A 22339-nucleotide genomic window follows, 5' to 3' on the forward strand; every position below is an offset into this window, starting at 1 on the left:
ATATCTACTTGAGGAGAGCACTTCTAATTCACCTTGAGTCTTTATGCTTCCAGTCAAAAGCCTGTTCCAAGGCCCGGGCTGGGTAGGGAACGGATGAGGGAAGCAACAGGCTGGCTCTGAAGCCATTCTGGTGCCTGGAACTGGACTTTTGGTAGAGTCCGTGGGCACAGGCATTCTGAAACCAGTATGGTGGCCTTCACTAGGACATCCTGAGACTCTAGTTCAGGAAGCCTGCAAGGTGGTAAGGGAAGGACTGAAACCAGGCTACTAGACAAGCAGTCTAAGGGTTCAGTGCAGCATACAACTGGTTTGGAGAAATAAGCTGCAAAAAGGAATGGAGCAGAATGCTTGGTGTGTCCCTAGGTGCCTGTGACCCACCCAGCCCTGGTCTGTGCACTCTCTAGGAAGGAGAGGAAGAGTAGACTTTAGGAGAGTGCTGAGCCTACCTTGGCAGTTCATAACTGCCCATAGGACAGCACTCCAGGCACCGTGACCCCTCTGCGCCTGCTGGGAAAGGTGGGCATGGATGCAGGAAGCAGGTGGTTTCTGGGTCGAATGTGTCCAGGTGGCATCTCTTCTGGGCTGTGCGTGGGAGATGGGAAGAACTAGATCTGCTCTAAACTGAACCGTCTCTCTTATCTCCTCTCCACAGCCCGCATGTGTGATGCCCACCTCCGAGGCCCCTCGGGCGTCATCACTTCCCCCAACTTCCCCATTCAGTATGATAACAACGCACACTGTGTGTGGGTCATCACAGCACTCAACCCCGCCAAGGTAAGGCTCCCATAGTGGGGCAATCAGGGTCCTGCGGGCAGGTGCAGGTGCCTACGAGGGACTGCCAACCCACCAACCTCCTGGTGGTAGCTTCTCTGCAGAGAACTTCCATTTGCTTTTATTGGATACTGAATTTAAAAAGCAAAAACTTTATAAGACATAAGGAAGATATAAATAACATCAATCCAAGAAACACTGAGTATCCATGTCCCAGCCTAAGAAAAAGAAAAGAAATGAGCTGTTTTGGTGGTGCTCCACCCAGACCAACCCTCTCCCATCCCCAGCACCTTCAGGCACAGCCATAGCCAGAAGTGTGCTTGTTATTCTTGGGCGTGCTTGCTTATACTTAACTGTGTGTCCCTAGAGTACAATGCTCCGTGTGCCAGCATCTGAACTGCACATAAATGTAATCTTGTTTTTAATGAACCCCCTCACCATTTATCCAGGCGGTGTGCAGTCCTACCCTGTTATCCAAAATCTTTCATGCATTCATGCCTGTCACTGGGGGATTGTAGTTGTTTTGGGCATTTGTTTTTTCAATTCCAAGTATTTTTTGTTATCTTTTAAAATGTGACAGTCTTGCCAAGGTCCACAGCAACCTGTCTGGACCATTTGAACTCTGTCTGATTTGTTGATGCTGAGCCCTTTGGTCCATGAATACGGTATGCCTTTCTACTTGCTTAGGGTTTCTTTAACGTCTCTCTGGATTACAGTTCTTCCTCATTTCTTGATATATTTGCTCCTAAATACTATATCTATATCTCATATAAATATAGCAGTATGATTTGTATAAATATAAAATCATGGCTTTCAAAATTCATCACCTACATGTTTCTTGATGCTCATTCAAAATGTAATCCATTTCTGTAGTTTGATTTTCTGTATACATAGCAAATATCTTGAGTTCATTTTTCTGAGGTTTCCTTGTCAATGTCTGCATCAGCTGTTGACATCTGTAAAGAATGATGGTTTTATCTCTTCCTTTCCAGTCCGTTTATCGTTTATGATGATGGTGGATTGATGTTGAGTGGAATTTGTTTCTTCACTATTCTGTGTGATGTTTCCTGGAGAATGTTTCTTTTTAATATAGAAAGTCTCCCCTTTGGGGCTTGGGGGAGTGTCTTTCATATCCTAGTTTACCAAAACTTTTTATTGAGGATGGATGTTGAATTTTATCAAACAACTTCCCACACCTGTAATACCATCTTTGTTCTGCTCCTGGATTCTCATCCTGTAGTGAATAGTGTTGTTGGCTCTCCCAATGTTGCTGGTCTCATTCCTGGGTCCTCTACTCGCCACTTAGTGTGGACATGTTCCTACTCATCTGTCTTTAATTTGCTAGCATCTTATTTAACAATGTGTTTTTATTTTGTTAGCTCTGTTCTTTTATTTTATCCTTGCCAGAATTTTCTATCAAGGAAATGCTGGCTTCATAAAGCAGTTTGAAAAGTGTTTCCCTCTGCCTCCTGGGATTGTCAGTGGAAAATTGCAATAACTTTTGCCTTGAAAGTTTTGTGAACTTTTTCAGCCCAAGTGTCTGGATCTGGTGTTGGGGGATTTAGAGTACAGATTCCATATCTGTAACGACTGAAGAGTGATCTAGGTCACTTTTTTTGTCATGAGTCTATTTAACTAAAATTCCAAAAGTGTTATATATACAATTATGCCTGCTGTTTCTTACTATAGCCACGATGTCTGCTAATATTGTGCTTTTGTGTCATTTTCCTTTCTGATTTACATCTTTAAAAAATCAGTATTGCCAAAAGCTACATGTCTGCTAGTCTCTTCCAAGAACTGAGTTTGATGTTGTTAATACTTCTTGAAAAATATTTTCTGTTTCACCAATTGCTGTTCTTCGTCATTTCTTTCCTTCTGTGCACTCAGTTTTATTTTATTTTTTTGTCTAGCATTTTATTCTTCCTATTTAGTCCATTATTTTCAATCTTATTTCAGCACCTAAGGCTACAAATTTCCCTATCTATATATCTATATATATATCACGACTCCAACATTTAGTTCTGATAGTCATTTGGTTTTAATTTGTATTTTTAAGATGTATTTATTTATTTTCATATTTATTTTTGTATGTTTGAATGTTTCATCTGTATGTATGTATGTATGTATGTATGTATGTATGTATGTATATGGGCACCACATGTGTGCCTAGCATCTGAGGAGGTCAGAAGAGGGTACTGGATGCCCTGGAACTGAAGTCCCCATGTGGATGCTGGGAACCAGCCTAAGGTCCCCTGCCAAAATAGGAAGTACTCTTAACCACTGAACCATCCCCACTCCCTTTTTTTTTTTTTTCCTAACTTTGGTGCTTAAGAATGATCCCATGGCTTCACATGTGCTAGACAAGTGCTCTACCACTGATCTATACCCCAACCCTGTTCTGAGTATCTTCCAATTTCCACACACGCTAGGCAAGTGCTCTACCACTGATCTACACCCCAACCCTGTTCTGAGTATCTTCCCATTTCCATCATTGTTTCATCTTTCAGTCATGAGTTATTTAGAAATATATCTGGATTTTTAAACAATAGAATTTTCTGGTTATATAAGTGACTGGTTATAAAGTTTATGTGTAAGGAAAACTGTATATTGAGACACTTGAAATTAATTGAGATGTATTTTTTGCTTCAGAAGTGGTCATTTTTCACCTGTATTCTATGGGTGCTTGAAAAAAAAAACAGATGTATTTTCAAGGTGCATTTTGCAGTTTTTGTGTTCCAGTTTCTCCACCACATCAGGCTCGCTGGTTGTGTGTGTCTCATGTCTTAACTGATTTTTTTTTACCTTCATTGATGCCCTATGAGAGAGGGATAGTAAAATCCCCCATGATGACTGTGCATGTTATGTTTTTCTCTGAAGTTCTGTTGATTTTTGTGCCCTGTATTTTGAGACTGTGTAATTAGAGACACAAGTTGAACACTGCATGCTTTCCTGGTAGATCAACTGTTTCAAAAGAATTATGTAATGACTCTCTATTGGTGCTAATTTTTTTCCTTGAAACTTTCCCGCCCCTCCCCCACCCCCAGCAATTAGATCAAGTTTCTCTTAGTGTCTACCTTATCTTTTCTATTCGTTTACTTTCAACTTTTACTTGATGCTTTTTTGGTGCTTTGAGCAAAGCTGTTTTGTTGTTTGTTTGTTTGTTTGTTTGTTTGTTTGTTTGTTTTAAAGACTAATAGTCTTTTAACTAGAGAATTCAGACTATTTAGTCACACAGTTCTGTCTATTAGAGTTAGCCTAAAATACTCTGGAAATATGCATGTGTATATTTAAAAAAGCCCCGAGTTCTATGGTTTTATGTTTTCTTCTTCCTGAGAGGTCAGGGATCTCAAAACACAGCCCCTCGAATAGCTCTACTGTCCTCTGTCGCATGGTTTCCCTGTCACACCATTGCCTCCCACACTGTGCGGGTGTCACTGTTTAATAAGCCAGTGCTGGTTCAGGCTCCTGGTTCAGGCTTACTTGTGCCTTCACTACCTCCCAATTTCCAATCGCTTCCATCACAATCCCACTGGGTAGAATTACCTTCTTCCTGCTCCATCTTCGCGTCTGCACCTCCTGTGGCCAGCAAGCTTTCTGCCTTCTCTTTTGTCTTGAGATGTCTCTCTACCTGTTCTTAGTGGATGTTGAGTCCACAGATTCTCTGTGGATGTGTTTGTCACTCCACTGTCACAGTCAGTTTGGCATCATTTGTCATCACTTCTTCACACGATGTCATTTCTGTCTGCTTCATGACTTTTCTCCTCGTCCTTGCTGCCCAGCATTTCACTGCACAGTGTCCAGATGTGGGCATCACACATCTTCCTGGATCTGTAGCTTGAGTCTCTCCTCTAGTCCTGGAGGTGCTTAGCCTTTATCTTTCTCTCTGTTTCCTAGTCTTTATTTTATTGCCTCCCCCCTCCCCCGCCCATCTCTGAGTTTGAAATCGTTTTCTCTCTCTGTCTTCTCTTTCTTCAATTCATATTTTTTTTCCTCCTCCCTTCTGGTGACTTACTCGCTTCCTAGCTGTCAAATTCACTCACTGAAGACCTGTTGTAAATAACTTGAACTTGTGGAGCCATTGCTGGTCCTTTGTAACATGATCTTGACTGCATTGCCCCTTTCTGGGATGCTGAGAGCCTCTGTCCGTTTTTTAACAAAGCCTCTTTTGCATTCTGTGCCTGATGATATGGAGTCTGTACATTTGATTTGGGGATCGGTTTTCCCCTCCCATGACTCCCAGAACCATATTTCAATCTGTGCTGTTTAATTTTTTACCATATGACTAGAATAATAATAGACTTTGGGAATTATTTTCGACCAGGGTAGAACTTGTTTTGTTTTGTTTTGTTTTGTTTTGTTTTGTTTTGTTTTACCATGGAGAGTTTGTGTTGGCCTGTGCCTGGTGCTGGGAGCATCTCTGGCTGTAACCCTCTTCAGAGCTAAGTTCTCACCACAGAGGTTTCCAATGCATACGGAACATGAAGGCCACAGAGTCATATGCAAGGGCCCCTTATCCTCATCCTCATGGATGATCAAGAAGTCTTGCTTTCTGCCCTGTCACTGCCAAGGGCTGAGCTCCACAGGGCCAGGTGAGAGCAGACAGACTGATTTCTGTTTCACCCACAGACTAATTTCTAGTTCACCCTCATGCTGCTTTACACAGGGGTATCTCCACCTTGGGGAGCTCTGGCCTCTGGCTCCTGTCTCTTTCTTCAGAAGTCCCTAAAACTAAAGCTTCATTTCCCTAAATTTCAATAATGCACTCAAGGCCAAGGCTGGGTGTGTGCTCCAAGTCATTCTTAGGGTCCCTGTACTTCCTATGCAGCAGCCCCTGACACCTCCCCGTCATGGTAGTGTGTTTGGACTACTCCAACAAAATGGCCGCACTCTAGGCAGGGGGCTTAGACAGCAGGCCTTCATTTCCTTGAAGCTCTGCAGGGTAGAAGGTGTAATCAAGCTAGCAGATTTGGTTTCTGCAGAGGACTCTACCAGGCTTGTAGGCCACTACTGATCTTGTCCTCTCTTGACCTTACTTCTCTGTGTACTGAGGAGCTCTCCAAGACTGCTCCTCCTCCTCCTCCTCCCCTTCCTCCTCCTCGTCCCCCAGTTTCTCCTCCTCCTCCAGCTCTTCCTGCTGCTCCTCCTCCTTCTCCTCCTCCTCCTCCTCCTTCTATGAGGACACCATACATCTCTCATTAGGACTCCCTCGTAGAACCTCATCTACCTTAACTACCACCCTAAAAGACCTGTCCCTTAATAAAGTCCAAAAGACTTCCACATAGGAATTTAAAAAGGATAGCATTCTGTCTCTATAATTTATAAAGAGCTTTTTTAATTGTTTTGTTTTTAAGTTTTAGCCAACACTTCAAAATCCTTTAGTTCAAGTGCCTAAGGTCGCAGCACCAAAAACACAAGAAGCGGGTTCCCCTCCACAGCATCGTACAAGGAAAGACCCACATTTTATTGCATTGTGTTGTGTTGAAGTTTTTTGACAGGGAAGAGCTGCCACAGCCACGTGGAGTGAGGCTCGACCACAAGAGCTTACTACTGTAAGGTGTTTAAGTGGATGGCCAGAAGGTTGTTCCTCAACATAGTCAAAGACATTAGCTTGTTTTGAACTTGAAAGTTAGGGTAGGAGGAAGTCTGGATGAGGCTTGAAAATTCAATGAGGAACAGTTTGTGTCCCTCTCATTAGGGCCAAACTTCACCAATGTATGGAGTCTAGTGACCTCATATTGGCCCCTCCACCACATGTCAGAGAAGAGATTGCTCCAGCCTAGGCTTCTGGAGCCAGGCCCTCTGAAGAGAAGTCCCTTCCTAACAGAAGGATGCTTCTAGCATCTCTGCAGGTCACGGATAAGATTCCAGAAGTACTTGGCTGAGGAAAACCAGAAGGGTTAAGACACAAGCTTTCTCAGAAAGCTAGCTCTTTCTCTGTAGGCCTGGAAGAAACCCCGGGGCCGTGGTGTCAGGTGGGAGGGGAGCCAGGAGCCCCGCTTGCAACAAGGAGGGCTTGGACTGGTGTCTCAAAGCTGAACTGTGGACGGGAGCGGCCTCCTGCTGACAAAGGAGAAAGTGAATACTTTCTAACCTGCTCCTGAAAGTGGCACCTGGGGGAGCCACCCCAGGACATCTCCTTCAGCAGAAAAGCTAAGTTCACAGTATGTCTTAAGAGACAGCCATTTGCTTGGTCACTGGCTCTAGGCATGTCTTCTGCCCTTGAGGATGCGCACTTGGCAGTAAAGATGGGTGTGTAAGCCAGAGAGGTGCCGCTGGAAAGGTGGCAGAGTACTAGGGGAAACCAGGAAGAGGTCTCTAACTAGACTGTCAGGGATGTTTTCACAAAGGAAACCTTTGAGCAGGGCCTTAAGGTTGGGTAAATAGGAAGGAGCTCAGAGCAGGTCCATGCAATGGCACTGAGGTTGGAACAGCCTCTGAGAATGCAAGTTATTCCCCAAGCCCGGATCAGCCACTGAGGAAACGACAAACAGAATCCACGTCATGAGGCACCCAGGAGCTCAGCCCAGAGGTTTAGATTCTATCTTGAAGCAAAAAGAATGTGAAGCTGAATGTATTAGGTTGTCGTTAATAACAATAATAGCTTTTACTGTACGTCTATCCTGTGCCAACCATTGAGCAAATGAATCCCTCTATATAAATGATCCATTGTATTTTCTTAATTGCATAATGAATTAGGTTTTAACGGGCCCACCAGATGGATGAGGAAACTGGAGTACAGCTAGGTTAAAGGTTGGAAATGGCCAGTGCACATGGCTGCTAAGTGGCAGAAGGCAGATCCGACCTCCGTCTTTCTGGCTCCAGTGTCCTGGCAGTCACAGCTCTGTGATGCTCTCTGCTACTGACTGGAAAGGCACAGATGGGGGAAGCCGGGATTGGTGCTGTAGGATGAGCAGGGTAGGGTGAGTCAGTCAGAACAGCGTTGGAGTCAGGGAGCGTTGACAAAATTCCGAGGGCAGCAGTGGAGAGGAGCAAGAGGGGATGCTGAGGGAGCAAGACCATTCAGGAGGCTGGTGCTGTTAACGAAGTGGGAAGAGGGTGCCGCCAACCAGGAGCACAACCAGGAGCAGATGAGCGAGATTTCAAGATAGAATGGGGCATGAATGTGGAGGAGTGGAGAAAGAAGGGGCAGCTCTTATTCAGCACAGTGTCTTAAATGATGGGCAGAGTGCTTGGCACACCGTAGGCATTCAACATCTACTAATCCAGTGAGCACATGAACGGCTTGCTTGAGCCAATGAGGTACTAGAAGAAAATATAATGGCTAAGGAGATAATCGGCTTGGGAGAGTGCTTGCCTTACAAGCATGAAGACCTGAATTCCAGCCACAAAACCCACATTAAAAGCCAGGCATGATGTGTGCTTATTTCCATAATTCCAACCCTGGGGCTTGCTGCCTAGCTAGCCTGGACTAATTGAGAGCCCCAGGTCCCAGCGTGAGACTCTGTCCAAAAACAAACAAACAAACAAACAAACAAACAAACAAAAAACAAGGTAGATGGCTCCTGAGAATCACTTGAGGCTATCCTCTTGTCTCTGTGTGTGCTTGTGGACATACATGTATACACATGAACCCACACCCATGCTTACACACACATCTTCACACACGTGCACACACTCGTATACGTATATGCATCTGTGTACACACACACACACACACACACACACAGACAGAGACAGACAGAGACAGACAGACAGACAGACAGACAGACAGAATACAAAAGGAAGAACATGCTTTGCAGGGCAGAAGAGGGACACAGACTGTGGAGTACAAGAATGCTCTCTGGTGCATGAATCTAGGTTCAAGAGAGAGGAGCGGATGTCTCTCTGGCACATGGGTAGGAACAGAAGCCTAAGGAAGGGACATAATTTCTTGGAAAATATGGAGAACTGGGAAACTGAGTGGACCTGGAAGCCATCCTTACAAGGGGAAGAGCCGTGGCGTCGTAGGGAGGTGGGATGAGAATCAGAAGGGAAAGCAGGGCTTCCCCAGCTAAGACAAGCCGGGCTATGGCGGTGGTGAGACAAAGCTTGTTGCAAGAAGACTGAGGGGATGGCTGGCCTTGGCCTTGGCAGGACACTCGTCAGAGTGGAGTCTGAGTGTGGACCAGATGGCAGGGCTGGGGCTAGGTGGTGGAGGTGAGGCATTGGAGGCTGAGAACAATGATGCCTTGACTTGCAGAGAGTGGACCAGCACAGGGAGGGATGGGGGCATTTGAGGCAGTCTTTGTCTGGAATGTTGACTGGAATGTTCATGCACAGGGCAGGGCAGAGCAAGCAGGGAGACCCAAAGCAGAGAGCTGAACGGAGGCAGGAGTTGAGGCCTGAGTACTTCTGACTAGGCAATATGGAGCCAGGGTAGAAGATCATGGATGGTTCCCTTTGCAAAGAGCAGGCATGGTGACAGGTGACCCTGAGGCGTGAGGACTGGGACACATGTCACTCAGCCCCCTCCTTGAGAGAGCAATCATGCTTCCCAGGCAGCTGAGCACATGCAGGCATGCGGGTCCTTCTTGGACTTGCAGCCTCTCCATAGCTCCTGCTAGCTGTGCTCAGGAAGGATCTAGGAATGTTCCAGGCCTGCGGAGGAGCTGTTGGGGTGTGGCGATGGCCATGAGCCTGCATCAGGGACACAGCAACCAAGAACCTGGAGGCTCCACACTCCACACTATGGAGACAAGAGCGTAGTCCCGAAGGGGAGGCAAGGAGGGTCCACCCCTTCTCAGTACACTAGATAGACATCAGTAACCCTGCTACCTAGCATCCCAAGATCTTGGCAGATTTAAGGAAAGGAGAAACAGGTCTGTGGTGTCCTTGGGCAATGGCAGGCCAACTTTAGGCATTTGGGCCACCTGAGTTCTTACAATATTCATCTTAGTGCCAATATAATAGCTGCTTACCGTGGTATTCCTTGAACTCGGCTCACCATCAAAAATATCTAGGGAGGCTGTACTGGCGCAGATCCCCAAGACCATTCCTCACAAAGAACATATCCAACAGCTCTGTGAACACTTGGAACCTCTATGCTATGGAGCACTCGGTGGCCCCACCATCCAGGCTGTGATAAACAGCAATCTCGTTCTTCTGGCCAAGCTCGGAGTCTACTCCCATTGCCCACCCCATCAGCCCCAGTGGTGGACACCTTGAACTCTGGTTGAAAGACATCCCTGGCCCTTGAAGACCTCTGTCTGGCACATCAGAGGTGTGTCCCTGTGCCTTCTCTGCTCCTCCAGGCTGGGGAGATGCCCTGGTCTTCTATGTAAAAGCTTGGTCACTCAGCGTGCCCAGCTCCCCGTTCCTTCCTCTGCTTTCTTACCAGCACGGCTTTGCATGCACAGTCCCTGCCTCTGCCCCTGGTTCCCTAGTCTTCCCAAAAGCAGGACTAGCAAGCCCCCTGCCCCGTGTGCCTGTCTCTCCCACCGTGGGCACAGTGCCCAGTGGAGAGACACTTTACCCTGTTGAGCTTGTACAGTCCTGGGCTTCCTCTGCTCAAGAACATTCAGCGCCGTTCTCAGGAGAGGTTGTCGTCTTGTGCTGAGGGTCCCATCTGCAGCCCTTTCTGGCCCTCTCTCTCTTTGCCATTGTCAGAGACCCTGGCTTCACCCACCCCTCCTTCCACCCTGGGTCTCCCACCAGCTCCCGCTAGGTCTCGATGCTTCTTGCCCCCACACTGAGTCATGGCTTTCCATCTACTTGACCATGAAGCCGGTCCAAACAGCCGGCTCCAGCCTCAGAGCACCCTCCAACTGCAGCCTCCTCCAGGCTGCTCTCCACCCCTGCCTCAGCTGACCTCCCTGTTCCTCCCTTCCTCTGAACTGCTCACAGCGTGTGCTCCTCGAGCCCATGCCCTCCTCTGCACTGCCTGGCCCTGTGCATCCTCTCCTTCCTCCGTGAATCTTCCTCCCATCCTTTTGCTGTGTGCCATTCCCTGGCACCAGTGGTCTGTGTACATCCTGGCACTTGGATGCTGTGCTAAGTTGTGGCACGATAACTTAATGGGAAGCCGCTAGCTCCGTGCATGGCACATGGCATGTGTGGCACTCGGTAATCAGGTCCCAGAAGATACGCTTGTTTATCCACTTATCTAATGGGCTTACGTTGGATGTCTGAGCTGGATACAAATGTGGCTCTTGATATGCCTGTTTCTCCCACTGAAGGTTCTCCTGCCTCACAAAGGGGCCTTGTGAGCTTGATTGATCTGCATGCTAGTTAATGAGTCATTATAGAATCCTGCCTTTAAACAATGGCCAAAAGCAGAGGAGGAAAGAACAAAGGAAAGCATGCATACCCGGTGTGCTGGGGCCTGCTGGAAGGCAAGTCACTCCTGTGTGCTGAACCTGCCTCTTGATGTAATTAGCCCCTGCATCCTGGTCAGTACTCCGTGGTGTGGTTCATGTCCAAAGGCAGTGAGAACCAGTGATGGGAATCATTTTATGGCTTCAGGTTCTGCCCTTCAAAGCAATGTTTTCCCATTATGGGCCTGGCAATCAGGCACTCCCTCTGTAGAGATGGCTTGGTAAGTGGTGTCCCTTGCCCTAGGTCTGGCTAGATGCAATGACCATGTTTAGCCAGAGCTGTAGTCATTGCGGGGAGAGGCTGATCCTCCTGCTGGGGCCACCATCTGGCTGGGGGTGCTCTCTGTGTGGCACGCGTTTGCCAAGCACCTGCTGAGATCCAGCTGAGAACTTGGGGCAGCTTGAGAGGGTAGGTCACTGTCCCTACCTTGTGCACCTGAGACTCTGCTGGCCAGTTCCAAGGCCGTAGAGCACAGCAACAAGAAGCCTGTCTGGTGGTGGCACTCTGCTACCAGGCTGTGTGAGCCTAAGCAAGCCACATCACCTCTCTGTGCCTGGGCCTCCTTCTCTCTAAAACAGGAGCTATCTGATGTTCACATGAGCAGATTTGTGTAATATGCTTAGAACATGGTTAACCTCGTGGTAGGCATTAGCTACTGTAGTGAAGAAATAGTATAAGATGATTAAAGGCTGTGCTCAGGCAGCTCAGGGAGTGTCCTAGGCCAGGGCTCAGCAGACGAGGACCTAGGGGCCATCACGCCCATCACTTGCTTTATAAAGTTTGACTGGGACACAGCCATGTCCCCTTAGCACCTACTGTGTGGATGGAGCAGGGCAGTGTGACAGTATATGCGGTCCTCAAAAGTATTTCTGATGTGACCCTTTACAGAAAAGGCTGGCCAACCTCTGCTCTAATACTTCAAGGATCCCACAGTCTGGTAGTCCAGGCTGGGAGTCAGAAAAGGTTTGGAAAGTGCCTTGCTATCAGATGTTTTCTCAGCTTCCACATATGTCTGGAATATGGACAGGCTCTGTGGGTACAGAGGTTGTAAGCCCTGGGGAGAGACATTGCCAGGGGCTCTCTGGCTAGAGCAATGAGAGTGGAGAAGTTCTCTCTCAACTCACAGTTTGAGACGATACAGCACAGCATTGTAAGAAGGTGTGAAGAGTTCAGAGCAGCTGGGACATGTGACGGGACTTCCCACACCACGAAAGACCAGAGAACAGAGCTAGAACAGGAAGCAGGGTCAGACTGTGTACCTCAAGTCCTGCCCCCAGTGACCTACTTCCTCCAGTCGGGTTTCACATCCTCCCAAGACAGTGCCACCCACTGGTGACCAACTGTTCAAACAAGAGCCTGTGGAGGTTGGTTTACATCCAAATGGTCACTGTGATGAGAACACTGTGAGGAACTTGGGGGGGTTGGGGGGGGACGTATCAGCCATGTGACAGGGAACAGATGTGGAAGGGCTCTCCATATATGTGTCAGTCTAGGATGTGACGTTGCCAGAGTCACTTGGCACAGCAGGATTGTGGAGAATGAGAGAGGGGGAGGAGATTGCAGCCTGAACAAGGGGTCATTTGATGATGTCATTAACCAACAGAGAGCATTCCTGACAGACATCCAGGAAGGAGTCCCCACTCACTGTGGACTGTTGCATTCCATCCCTCAGCAGGTCCCTCTGAAGCTGAGTCTAGAACTGGTCTCCTGGGTTGCAGACCACCCACGATGCTATTGCTTCTGCAGCAGCAGACACCTCACACCAAGCTCTGGCTTGCAACACTCTTTACTGGTTCCCTGTGTCTTTAGGTCCAAATCCTTAGCATGACAGACAGCTTTTCTTAGCTTGGCCCCTCCTACTGCTGTCAATTAAATAACTGGGTTTACTAGAAGTCTCTGGACAGGGGCTGGGAAGACAGCTCAGTTGGTAAAGAGGACAGGAATTTAATCCCCAGGACCTGTCAATCCAGTGCACACTTGGAATCCCAAGCTTCCCTGGGCTTGCTGGCTAGCCAGGCTAGCCTCACTGGTGAGTTCCAGGCCAGTGAAACACCTGGTCTGTAAACAAAGGTGATAAGAGGGGATTGGTGTTACCAGAGAAACATTTGAAGTTGTCCTCGGTCCTCAGGAAGCACTCACACATGCCCACTCACACCATGCATGCACACACAGGAGTCTCTGGACAAGTCACAATATTTCCACATCACTGCTCTCTCTCTACTCTGATTGTTTTATCATCCACATCCAAACTGTTCATTCTCCAAATGCTGCCTGGGCTTCATCTCCTCCTCCAGAAAGCCCCCGGGCTTTCTCCCAGCCAGTGTGATGGCTCTCTCCCTTGTCTATGTGGAAACTAATCGAGGTGCTCCAGAATGTTCTCCCCAGGGGTGCTCCCCTCTGTGAACCCCATGGCCAAGCTGAGGGGTCTGTGAAGAGGGTACTAGGCTCACCAATGTGGGCATTCGTTTGCTTTGGCAAATAAGTGAGGTAATAAGAGTAAAATTCTGTTGGCCTCCAGGCTGGGTGCTGGGCTGCCTGACTTGGGCAGAGAAACCTTAAGAAGCTATTCATCGAAATTTGGAAAACTGACCATAGGAAGTCGGTCCTCCTTGGACTGTAGTGTCAACAGCAAAAAGGCAGCTCCAGCTTCCAGGAAGATCAGCATTAGAATGAAAGAGGCAGAAAGAAGAGCAAGCTAGACCTCGGTTCTGAGTATCTGCACATGGCCCCACCCACTGCCCTGCTGACCAAGCCAAAAACCTGTCGACTGTCCAGAATTTCCCTTCCTTCTTCCTACCCCCTCCCAGCCCCCACATCCACCCAGTCACACACCCCCAAATGTCACCAGGGCCTGTCCGTCTCCTTTACTGCTCCTCTGCCAAAGGCCTCAACCCTCCTTACTACCCAACTCACAGCTGCCGGTCATTTCCATGCCAGACTGATGTCACCTCCCTCAGGAGGAAGCCCATGGCGGTGGGAGGGACTTTGAATTGAGCTTCAGGCAAACTGCAGTTCCAAACCTTCTGGAGTCACCTCTGTGCTCTGCGGGTCCAGCCAATCAGCCTTCAGAGTGAGGCCACTGGTACACCTACTGTCTGTAGACCTATTGTCTACAGTTTATTCTAGAATGTTCCTTCTCTGCCATAGCTCAGGTTCTGTGCACTTGACTCCCTCTCAGAGCATCCCTTGCCCCCTTCAGCCACCCTTAAGATCTGATGGGGGTCCTCCACAGCCTTCCAAATTTCCTCAGAGGCCTCAGACATGCGTAGTACCCTCCCCTCTTTCCACCACAGGCTGTTCCCACTCCATGACCCCCACTTTCGCACCTGTCCCTAAGGAATTCATGTACTTCTTGGAACCCCTACCTCAAGCAAGACAGGGACAGTGTGGTATACTAATGACATCCATGCATGGCAGGGACAGTGTTATGTTAATGGCGGGACCCACCCCAGCCTGTATATATGGCAGCTGCTTAGTAAATATTTGTGGAAGATGGGACTAAGACAAGCTGTGTGTGTGTGTGTGTGTGTGTGTGAGAGAGAGAGAGAGAGAGAGAGAGAGAGAGAGAGAGAGAGAGAGAGAGAGAGAGAGGCAGAGAGAGAGAGGGAGGGAGGGAGGGATCTTGTTGTAATCTCCTTCCAAGTACATTCATTTAGTTGGCAAATAAACCAACAGAAGGGATGGGGAATAGTCGGTAGAGAAGAGAGGAAAAGCCAGGGGAGTCCTCTCCAGGCCCCGGGGGCCAGCAGAGCTAAGATTCCACATGTGGCCTGATACTGCCACCAAGCCCAAGGGGATTTCTGCCCATGAAAGCATGAAGAACGAGTCCAATCATCTTGTGGTCCGCCAGCTGTGCCTGGTGGTTCTTTGACAGCTGCCAGAACTGGCCAGATGTGCCTCAAACATCTTCAGAGACATCAGGGGACCCCAGGGACCATATAGCCTATGGAGAAATAGTCATGCTCCTCAGGATGGCACAGAAATGGGCAATGTGTGGAGGAGAGGGGCCCCCAGAGAACTGGAGTATGTCAGGATATGGTGAGGTTTTCAGAGACTTCCTCACAGCTGCTGCCAAGTCCCTAACGCTATGCTCCCCTCTCTAGGTGATCAAGCTGGCCTTTGAAGAGTTCGATTTAGAGAGGGGCTATGACACCCTGACAGTCGGGGATGGTGGGCAGGATGGGGACCAGAAGACAGTCCTCTACATGTAAGTGCAATACTGTGTCTGGATGGGGAACAGGGTGGGGGTAGAGACAGGCTCACAGAGCCCACCCTGGTCCCCAGACCTGGACCTGGGGCTGACAGTGTCCTGTGGTGCTCCTGGTGTCTGCAATAATCCATCTAGACTGAGTGTGCCTGACTCTTTCTACTAGCCAACTGCTTCTTTGAAACACCCTGTTTTGCCACCTCCCAGTGTCTCCACTCTAAGCGACTTCTGTCCCTGGCTGTCACTGAGACAACAGACGTGTTTGGGGGACCTTTCCACATGTCCAGAACAATCTGAGACATGGACGGTTTCATAGACACAGTGACTACCTTTCCCTGGCCAAGGAAGTCCAATAGGACAAAGTCTCATCAAGGGAGCCATATCAGCTGTCCTGGAATTCCACTAGGCTGGGCCTCTGCTTTGGGGAACCATTCTGTACCCCTTCACCTAACACAGTAGCCCAGCAAAGGGCCAGGAAATGTCTCTGCCCTGTGCATGCGGCCTAGCTTCAGATTTAGAGCATGATAGACCCAGAGTGGGCCTGCCTCCTTGGTTTCCTTCAGGTTTCCCTTGGCTCTTGGCAGGGTGCAGACCTCTAAGTACCTCTCTCCCAACAGCCTGACAGGTACATCGGTCCCAGACCTCATCGTCAGCACCCATCATCAAATGTGGCTCCTCTTCCAGAGCGACAGCAGTGGCAGTTCCCTGGGATTCAAGGCTTCCTACGAAGGTAACTGCTTTCAAGGAACCTGGCAGGCTCACCCAGGGAGGAGGAGATTTGGGGTTCCATCTGCAAGCATGAAGCCGGGGTTCAAATTCTGGCCCCTTCCATGCCTCTCCTCAGACACATTATTTGACCTCTCTGAGCTCCCATCTCTTTGTTCACTGTAGCAGATGATTTCAAGGCTTACCTGGGACAGTTCAGTCCGTGTGGGATATCCTACGCCAGCTGTGAACATGGGTTTCATCCCTAATTCATACCTGGCATGTACAGACTTGCTGAAATCTTTACACTGGGGCCACTGGCCTCCCAAGCTACCTTGTGATGAATGAATGGTTGTGTTGAACACAGGAGGACAGACAGCCACCATAGTTGACGGCCTGAGGAGGATGTCAGCAGGGGTCTTCATCCTTTTCAGGAACTGATGTCAAAGAAATGGCACACTCCGGGATCCGTGGGGTATCCCCATTATCACCCTTCATGAACCTCCAAATCTCCTGTTGTTCAAAAGAGAGGTCCCCAAAAGAAGGCAGGTGTCATGCTGTGAGTGATTAAGCCCTTTCAGGTATCAGTCCTAGGCTGTACCCCCCAGGTCCGGAACAAATGGGTATTAATGCAAGATGGCCACCCACCCAGCCCGCGGGAATGAGAAAAAGGGAAGCAGGCCTCTTTCTAGGGAAGTAGGCACTAAGTCCTAAAAATGATCCACTGGTTGTTAGAGAGACAGGGTCAGGACACAGGAGGGAAGGATGTCCTCAGGGTGGCTCCTGTACATACTACCTACCTGGTACATCAAAGGTTCTTCTCATACCAAGACCTGTTGTGTTTCTACCCTGGGTACACAAAAGGTGCTAGGTGTCACTGACAAAACAAAACATACACATACACACACACACACACACACACACACACACACACACACACACACACACACACACCAGGCACACAAGAGGTACTGGGTGTCCCTGACAAAAACAAAAAACAAACGCAATCAGATCCCTTAAAGCAACAGCAATGTATTCCTGCACACACATGTGTTCCTGTCTGGAGATGGCAAATCTGGTACCCAGATGCCAGCAGGGCATGCTCCCTCTGAGACTCTGGTAGCATCCTTCTTCACTTTTCCTCACATTTCGTGGTGGCTAAGAGTTCTTGGTACCCCTTAGGTTATAGATATCTCTCCCTGACATTGACACCATACACATGTCTGTGTGTGTGTGTCTTCTCATAAGGGTACCTGCAGGTTAGGGATACTCATTATGCCCCCATCTTGATGACATCTGTAAAGACTGTTTCCAAATAAGCTCTGTTACAGCCGCAGGGATTTGGAACTACACAACTCAGTAGACTAGGAGGCTAGCCTGTAATACTAATGCTCACTCCACCGTGTTATCAGAGTGAAGCTAGCCATTGTACTCTTCCCAGAATGGAGAGCCAGGGTCTAGGGGAGGCAGAGCCTGGACAGGATGCCTGGGTGACAGGTGCCAAGTACAAATCCTGTTTCTACCAAGTTGCTGCTCTGTGGGGGGCACAGGGCCTTTCCAGGCTCTGTTTCTTCACCCTGAGAAACAGAGTTAATGTGACTGAGAAACAGCCTCGATCCCAGGGAGATCTGTAGAGATGAGTTGTTGGGGTTTTTTGTTTGTCTGTTTTGTTTTGTTTGTTTGTTTTTGTTTGTTGTTTGTTTTGTTTGTTTTTTGTTTGTTTGTTTGTTTGTTTTGTTTTGTTTTTTGAGAAAGAGCCAGCCTGGCAGTGTAGGCCTGTGATCCCAATTACTCTGTAGGCTGAGGCAGGAGGACCACATATCCAAAGCCTGCCTGGGCCACAGAGGGAGCTGGAGAAATGACTCAGCAGTTAAGAGTGCTTAACTGCTCTTGGAGACTGTCAAGGTTCTATTCCCAGCATACACACTGAAGACTCAAAACCTTCTGTTAACTCCATGCCTAAGGGATCTGGCACCAGCTTCAGGTCTTGGTGTGAACCGGCCATGCATATTGTACACATACATGTATGCCGGCAAGCACTCACAAAACAAAATGTAAAAACAACAAAACCAGAAAACCCAAAAGTCGATTGAGGTATAGCTCCGTGGTGGAGTACCTACCCAGCATGTCAGAGGCCCTGGATTCCAACCTCAGTATTGAAAAGAGCTAGGGAAGGTGAGAGGTAGGGCAGCTAGGAATATGGCGGGAGTGCACAGGAAGTTACACCCGGGCCAGTCTGCACACCTGTGCAGAAAGAGCCCCAGGCAGGAAGCCAGGAAGTCCTGATCCAGGCCCAACTCTGTCACTGCTGTGAAAATGGGAATGGATTTGGATGCACATTCCACAGCCTCTCCTGATGCTAAAACGCTGTGAACGTTCATCAGTGAATATCTCCATGAGGCGGAGCGGGGAGGGAGAATGACCCTTGATAACCCCATGTCCTTAATCGGTTCATGCTTGGCCTGAGGTTTGGGCAAGACACAAAACCTTGAACATAAAAGAGATAATACCATTTGGCAGACTGAATAGTCTCGAGCAGGGAGAGCTAGTGGCTAAAATGATCGCAGACAGCGGAAAAAATGATACATATAAAAAAGCTCAGCCTCTAGAACGAAACCAGGCAATTCTCATGCCTTCTCTGTCCCGATCAGCCACTGGAGAGCAGAGCTTAGCTGTGGAAGGCCCTGACTTTGGATGGACTTAAGCCAATCCTCATGAGAAATGTTTATGACCCTCTAATGTTTACATGGCAGGGTGGGGAGGTGGACTCAGGAGACTGGAGAGCTGTGTCCAAATATCTGAAGGTTAGTCACACAGGAAAAGGGAGTCAGATCAGTTTGAGATTTTACTGAAAAAGAAGGGTGTGACATTTGCTGAGAGCCTACTGTGTGCCAGCAGACTTACATCTGTCACCTCTGGAGGGTATAGTGTTGCCGTAGAGGGACCTGGTGCAGCCCCAGGGACCATCATTGTGGAGGAGGGGATAACACTGACCTGCTTTTCTTTGTTTTCTTTCTTTTTTTTCTTGTCTTTGTTTCTTTCCCCCTTCTCTTTTACTGTACCTCCTAAGCCTCCATTTAAGAAAAGATTCATAATACCAGAAAAACATCACCTCATCTCACCTGACCATTTCGAGGCACGGAGGGGTTAAGTAACCTGCCTGGGTGTCACACAGAAGTCCAGGAAGTGGCAGAGCTGGGATTTGAGCCCACACCTCTCTAGCTTCAAAGCACATGGTTTCCCCCTGTACCGAGAGCTTCCCAAAACTACTGATTTTAATTTCCTTATAACATCTTTATAGAAGCCAAAACTTTGCCCCAGTCAAGTACACCATATAGCAGAAGCCTGGAGGCCGGGTCACTGGAGGTTGGCGGCATGTTCATTAGTTATATTTCTGTTTCACTCATTCAGGATTGATTAAACACCTGCTGTTGGCCAGTTCAGAGCTGAGCTCTTCAATCATAATGGTGAACCTCCTGGCCCTGGTCTGACATACCTGCGTGGATGCCTGTCACAGACTAGTGCCATCAGGACTTCCTGTATCCATGACAGATGAGGAAGGATACTTGGTGTATTTAGGGGCCTTTCTAACCTTCACGGCTATGTCAGGTTGTGCACATAGAGGCAGCAGAGTCTATGATGATCAAATAGACTCCGGAATTGGATCAGACCTGCTGAGTCTCAGCATGGTTTCTAAACCACAACCCTGAGAACACCATGTGGTCTCCGTGAGCCTCAGTTTTCCCACTGACAAAACAGATAATGAGGCTGGCCTCAGCACTACTATGGCAGCGAAATGATATCACAGAAAATCCTTTGCATGCTGTCTGCCACCAAGACAGAACCTTCCTCTTAGGGTAGCCAGTGTCCCCGCCACCCCAATCCCTCAGATTCTTGTCCTCTGGGCCAGACCTAGATCTGCCTCCTGTGCCTCATGTTTGCTTGTCATAGACCCTGGTTTTAGGACCTGCCTATTCCATATTCCCTTGCTCTCCAGGCTGGATGGAAAATAGGAAGGCTCCCTGTGGTTGATGTCAGGTGTTGTGGGGGTGTGTTAGTAAGTTTTCATTGCTGTGACATAAGCAACCTCCAGAAGGAAGGATAGTTTCAGAGGACCCAGTCAGTCCAGTATCCCAGTCTCCAGGCCAGTGTCCCAGTCTCGGCTGATTCCAGACCCGAGGAAGGACGGACATCATGGCAGTGGGCCGGTGTGGCAAAGACTGTTCACTTCACAGTGGGCAGAAAGCCTGGAGACTGGGAGAGAACAGGAATAAGATGGCCTCGGGGGCCCACCCCAAGTGACCTACTTCCTCCACTAAGAAACACCTCCCAAGCTTTCCAGTACCTTCCAAAATAGAGGCTGGGGACCAAACCTTCAACACCCGATCTTTACCAGGGACTCTAATCTCTGTAAAAGGGGCAGAAGTTCACTCAGAATGCCATGGGCATCATGGAGCCTTTGTACTTGGTCCAGGGGGACAACCTGGGGAAGGAAGGTTCAGTCAGCAGGACCCACTTTTCCTCCTGCCCCTCCCCCTCTGCCTGGGCCTTGTGTTCCAGGACTGAGACTCAGCAGTCTTACACCTCCTCTGGTATCAGGTGATGGTAGGGTTAAGTCCGCTGCCGGATCCAGGTCCTCCACCACGTCTAGCTGCCCCATGTCACTGGTTGCATCCCTCCCTCCTGCAGCTTCTCGGGGTCTGTCCTCAGCCTTCAGTCTTCTGTTCTAGCAGCTGGTCACTTTGACTCCCCCAGCTTTAACATGAAACTAAACCCTGACAACTGGTCCATCTGTCCCTAGTCCGCAGCTCTACCACTACCTATGTTGATACCTTCCCCTCTGACACCTCATAGCAGCCCCCTCATAACAGTCAGCCAAGACCCCCAGAACAAAGTACCGCAGACTATACGGTTTGAACAATAGGTGTATATGTTTTCTCATAGCTCTGGGGGCTAGAAGTGGGTGGTCAAGGCTTTAGACAGCGCAGTGTCCAGTGAGTGTTCTCTTCCTGGCTCTCGACAGCCACCTGCTCCTCACGTCCTCACGCAGCCTTTCCTTGACAAAAAGCTCTCTTCCTGTAAAGTTACAAATGCCGTCAGGCCAGCCCCCTCTTCTGACCTCATTCAACTTTAATGACTGCCACGGAGACCCATCTTTTAAAATTGTCACACTGGAAGCTGAAGGCGTCAGTATACAAATCAGGGGGAATGAATGTTCCATCTATATCATCACCCCAAAGTAAACTCTCCATTTCTGCCCCTTCTCCCACCTCCCCATACCTGATCCATGCCCCAGTGTCAATCAGCAGCACAACTGCCCATCACCAGGTCTCCTCTCAGCCTCCTTGCTTCCCTGCATTCATTCAGCTCCCTGATTCCCGTAGTTCTGCCTCAGCAGCATCCCACTCTCATCACTGTGGCCCAGACCTCCATCATCCTCTGTCACTGTGCTGCTGACAGCACAGCCCTCCCACCCAGCACCCTTCCCTCCCCATCTGCCACATGGCACACAATGATCTTCCCAGATTCCAAGTCTGGCATAGTGTTCTCCTACTTGAGGAAAGCGGGGAAAGAAAACAGACTTGAGTGACAGCTTCTCGGCTTCTCATTGACTTCGGTAGGAAGTACTAAATCTTCCACAAAGCATGCCAAGTTCATCATGATCATCCCTAAACCACATTCTGGCTCCTGTGATCCCACTCAAGGCAGAGACAGCAGCTTATCCCCAGCCATTTCAGGGCCCCATCGATAACGTGCTCAGAAAAACTTTGGAGAATTCATTTGTGATGACTTTGCCCTGGCACATTCGGATACCTTCCTCAGAACCTCCTGATCTCTTTTTCCTCCCCTTTACCACGTGGTGCTCAATGCCAAGTGGCATGCACTCTCCATTGCCCCTTGGGCTCTAGGGTGGGGCAAACCCAATTTATAGTGAGATTCTCCCATGCCACCTGTGAGCCAGGCCCTTCATTGATGAACCCGACTTTTCTTGTCCATGGAGAGGCACAGGTAACTGGTAGGTTCACCAGGGCTCTCAAATATTTGAAACACCAAAACACCCAGCATAGGGCCTTGGATTTAGGAGTCCTGGATTAAAAGCTTGTCCTCTCTTCCTTCCTCCTTGGGTCTGTGGCTCTTCCACCCTAGACCACGGCTCGAAGTATCTGTGTTTATTGCATCTGCCTGGATATTAGCCCTCCATTGATTCCAGCTTCAAGGTAATTCCATGCCACATAGACATTGTGGCCCAGGAATGGGAGGCTACCCTATGTAGATTCCCTATGGGATGTCAGCAGGCATTTAACACAGGAACTACATCCGTCATGACCACTGCTCCTTCTG

The 22339-nt window shown here is 48.7% G+C and overlaps 1 protein-coding gene across 1 annotated transcript in view; it reads left to right on the forward strand.

The window, feature by feature from the left end:
- Csmd2 (CUB and Sushi multiple domains 2) overlaps positions 1 to 22339 on the forward strand; it is a 570924-nt gene that overhangs the window by 318733 nt on the left and 229852 nt on the right. The window contains exons 10-12 of the mRNA XM_059254992.1: positions 653 to 774; positions 15189 to 15292; positions 15910 to 16022. Of these exons, the coding sequence (XP_059110975.1) occupies positions 653 to 774; positions 15189 to 15292; positions 15910 to 16022 (339 nt within the window). The remainder of the gene's footprint in view (positions 1 to 652; positions 775 to 15188; positions 15293 to 15909; positions 16023 to 22339) is intronic.

This window comes from Peromyscus eremicus, chromosome 2 (assembly GCF_949786415.1).
Source record: "Peromyscus eremicus chromosome 2, PerEre_H2_v1, whole genome shotgun sequence".
In the NCBI taxonomy this organism is placed as follows: Eukaryota; Metazoa; Chordata; class Mammalia; order Rodentia; family Cricetidae; genus Peromyscus; species Peromyscus eremicus.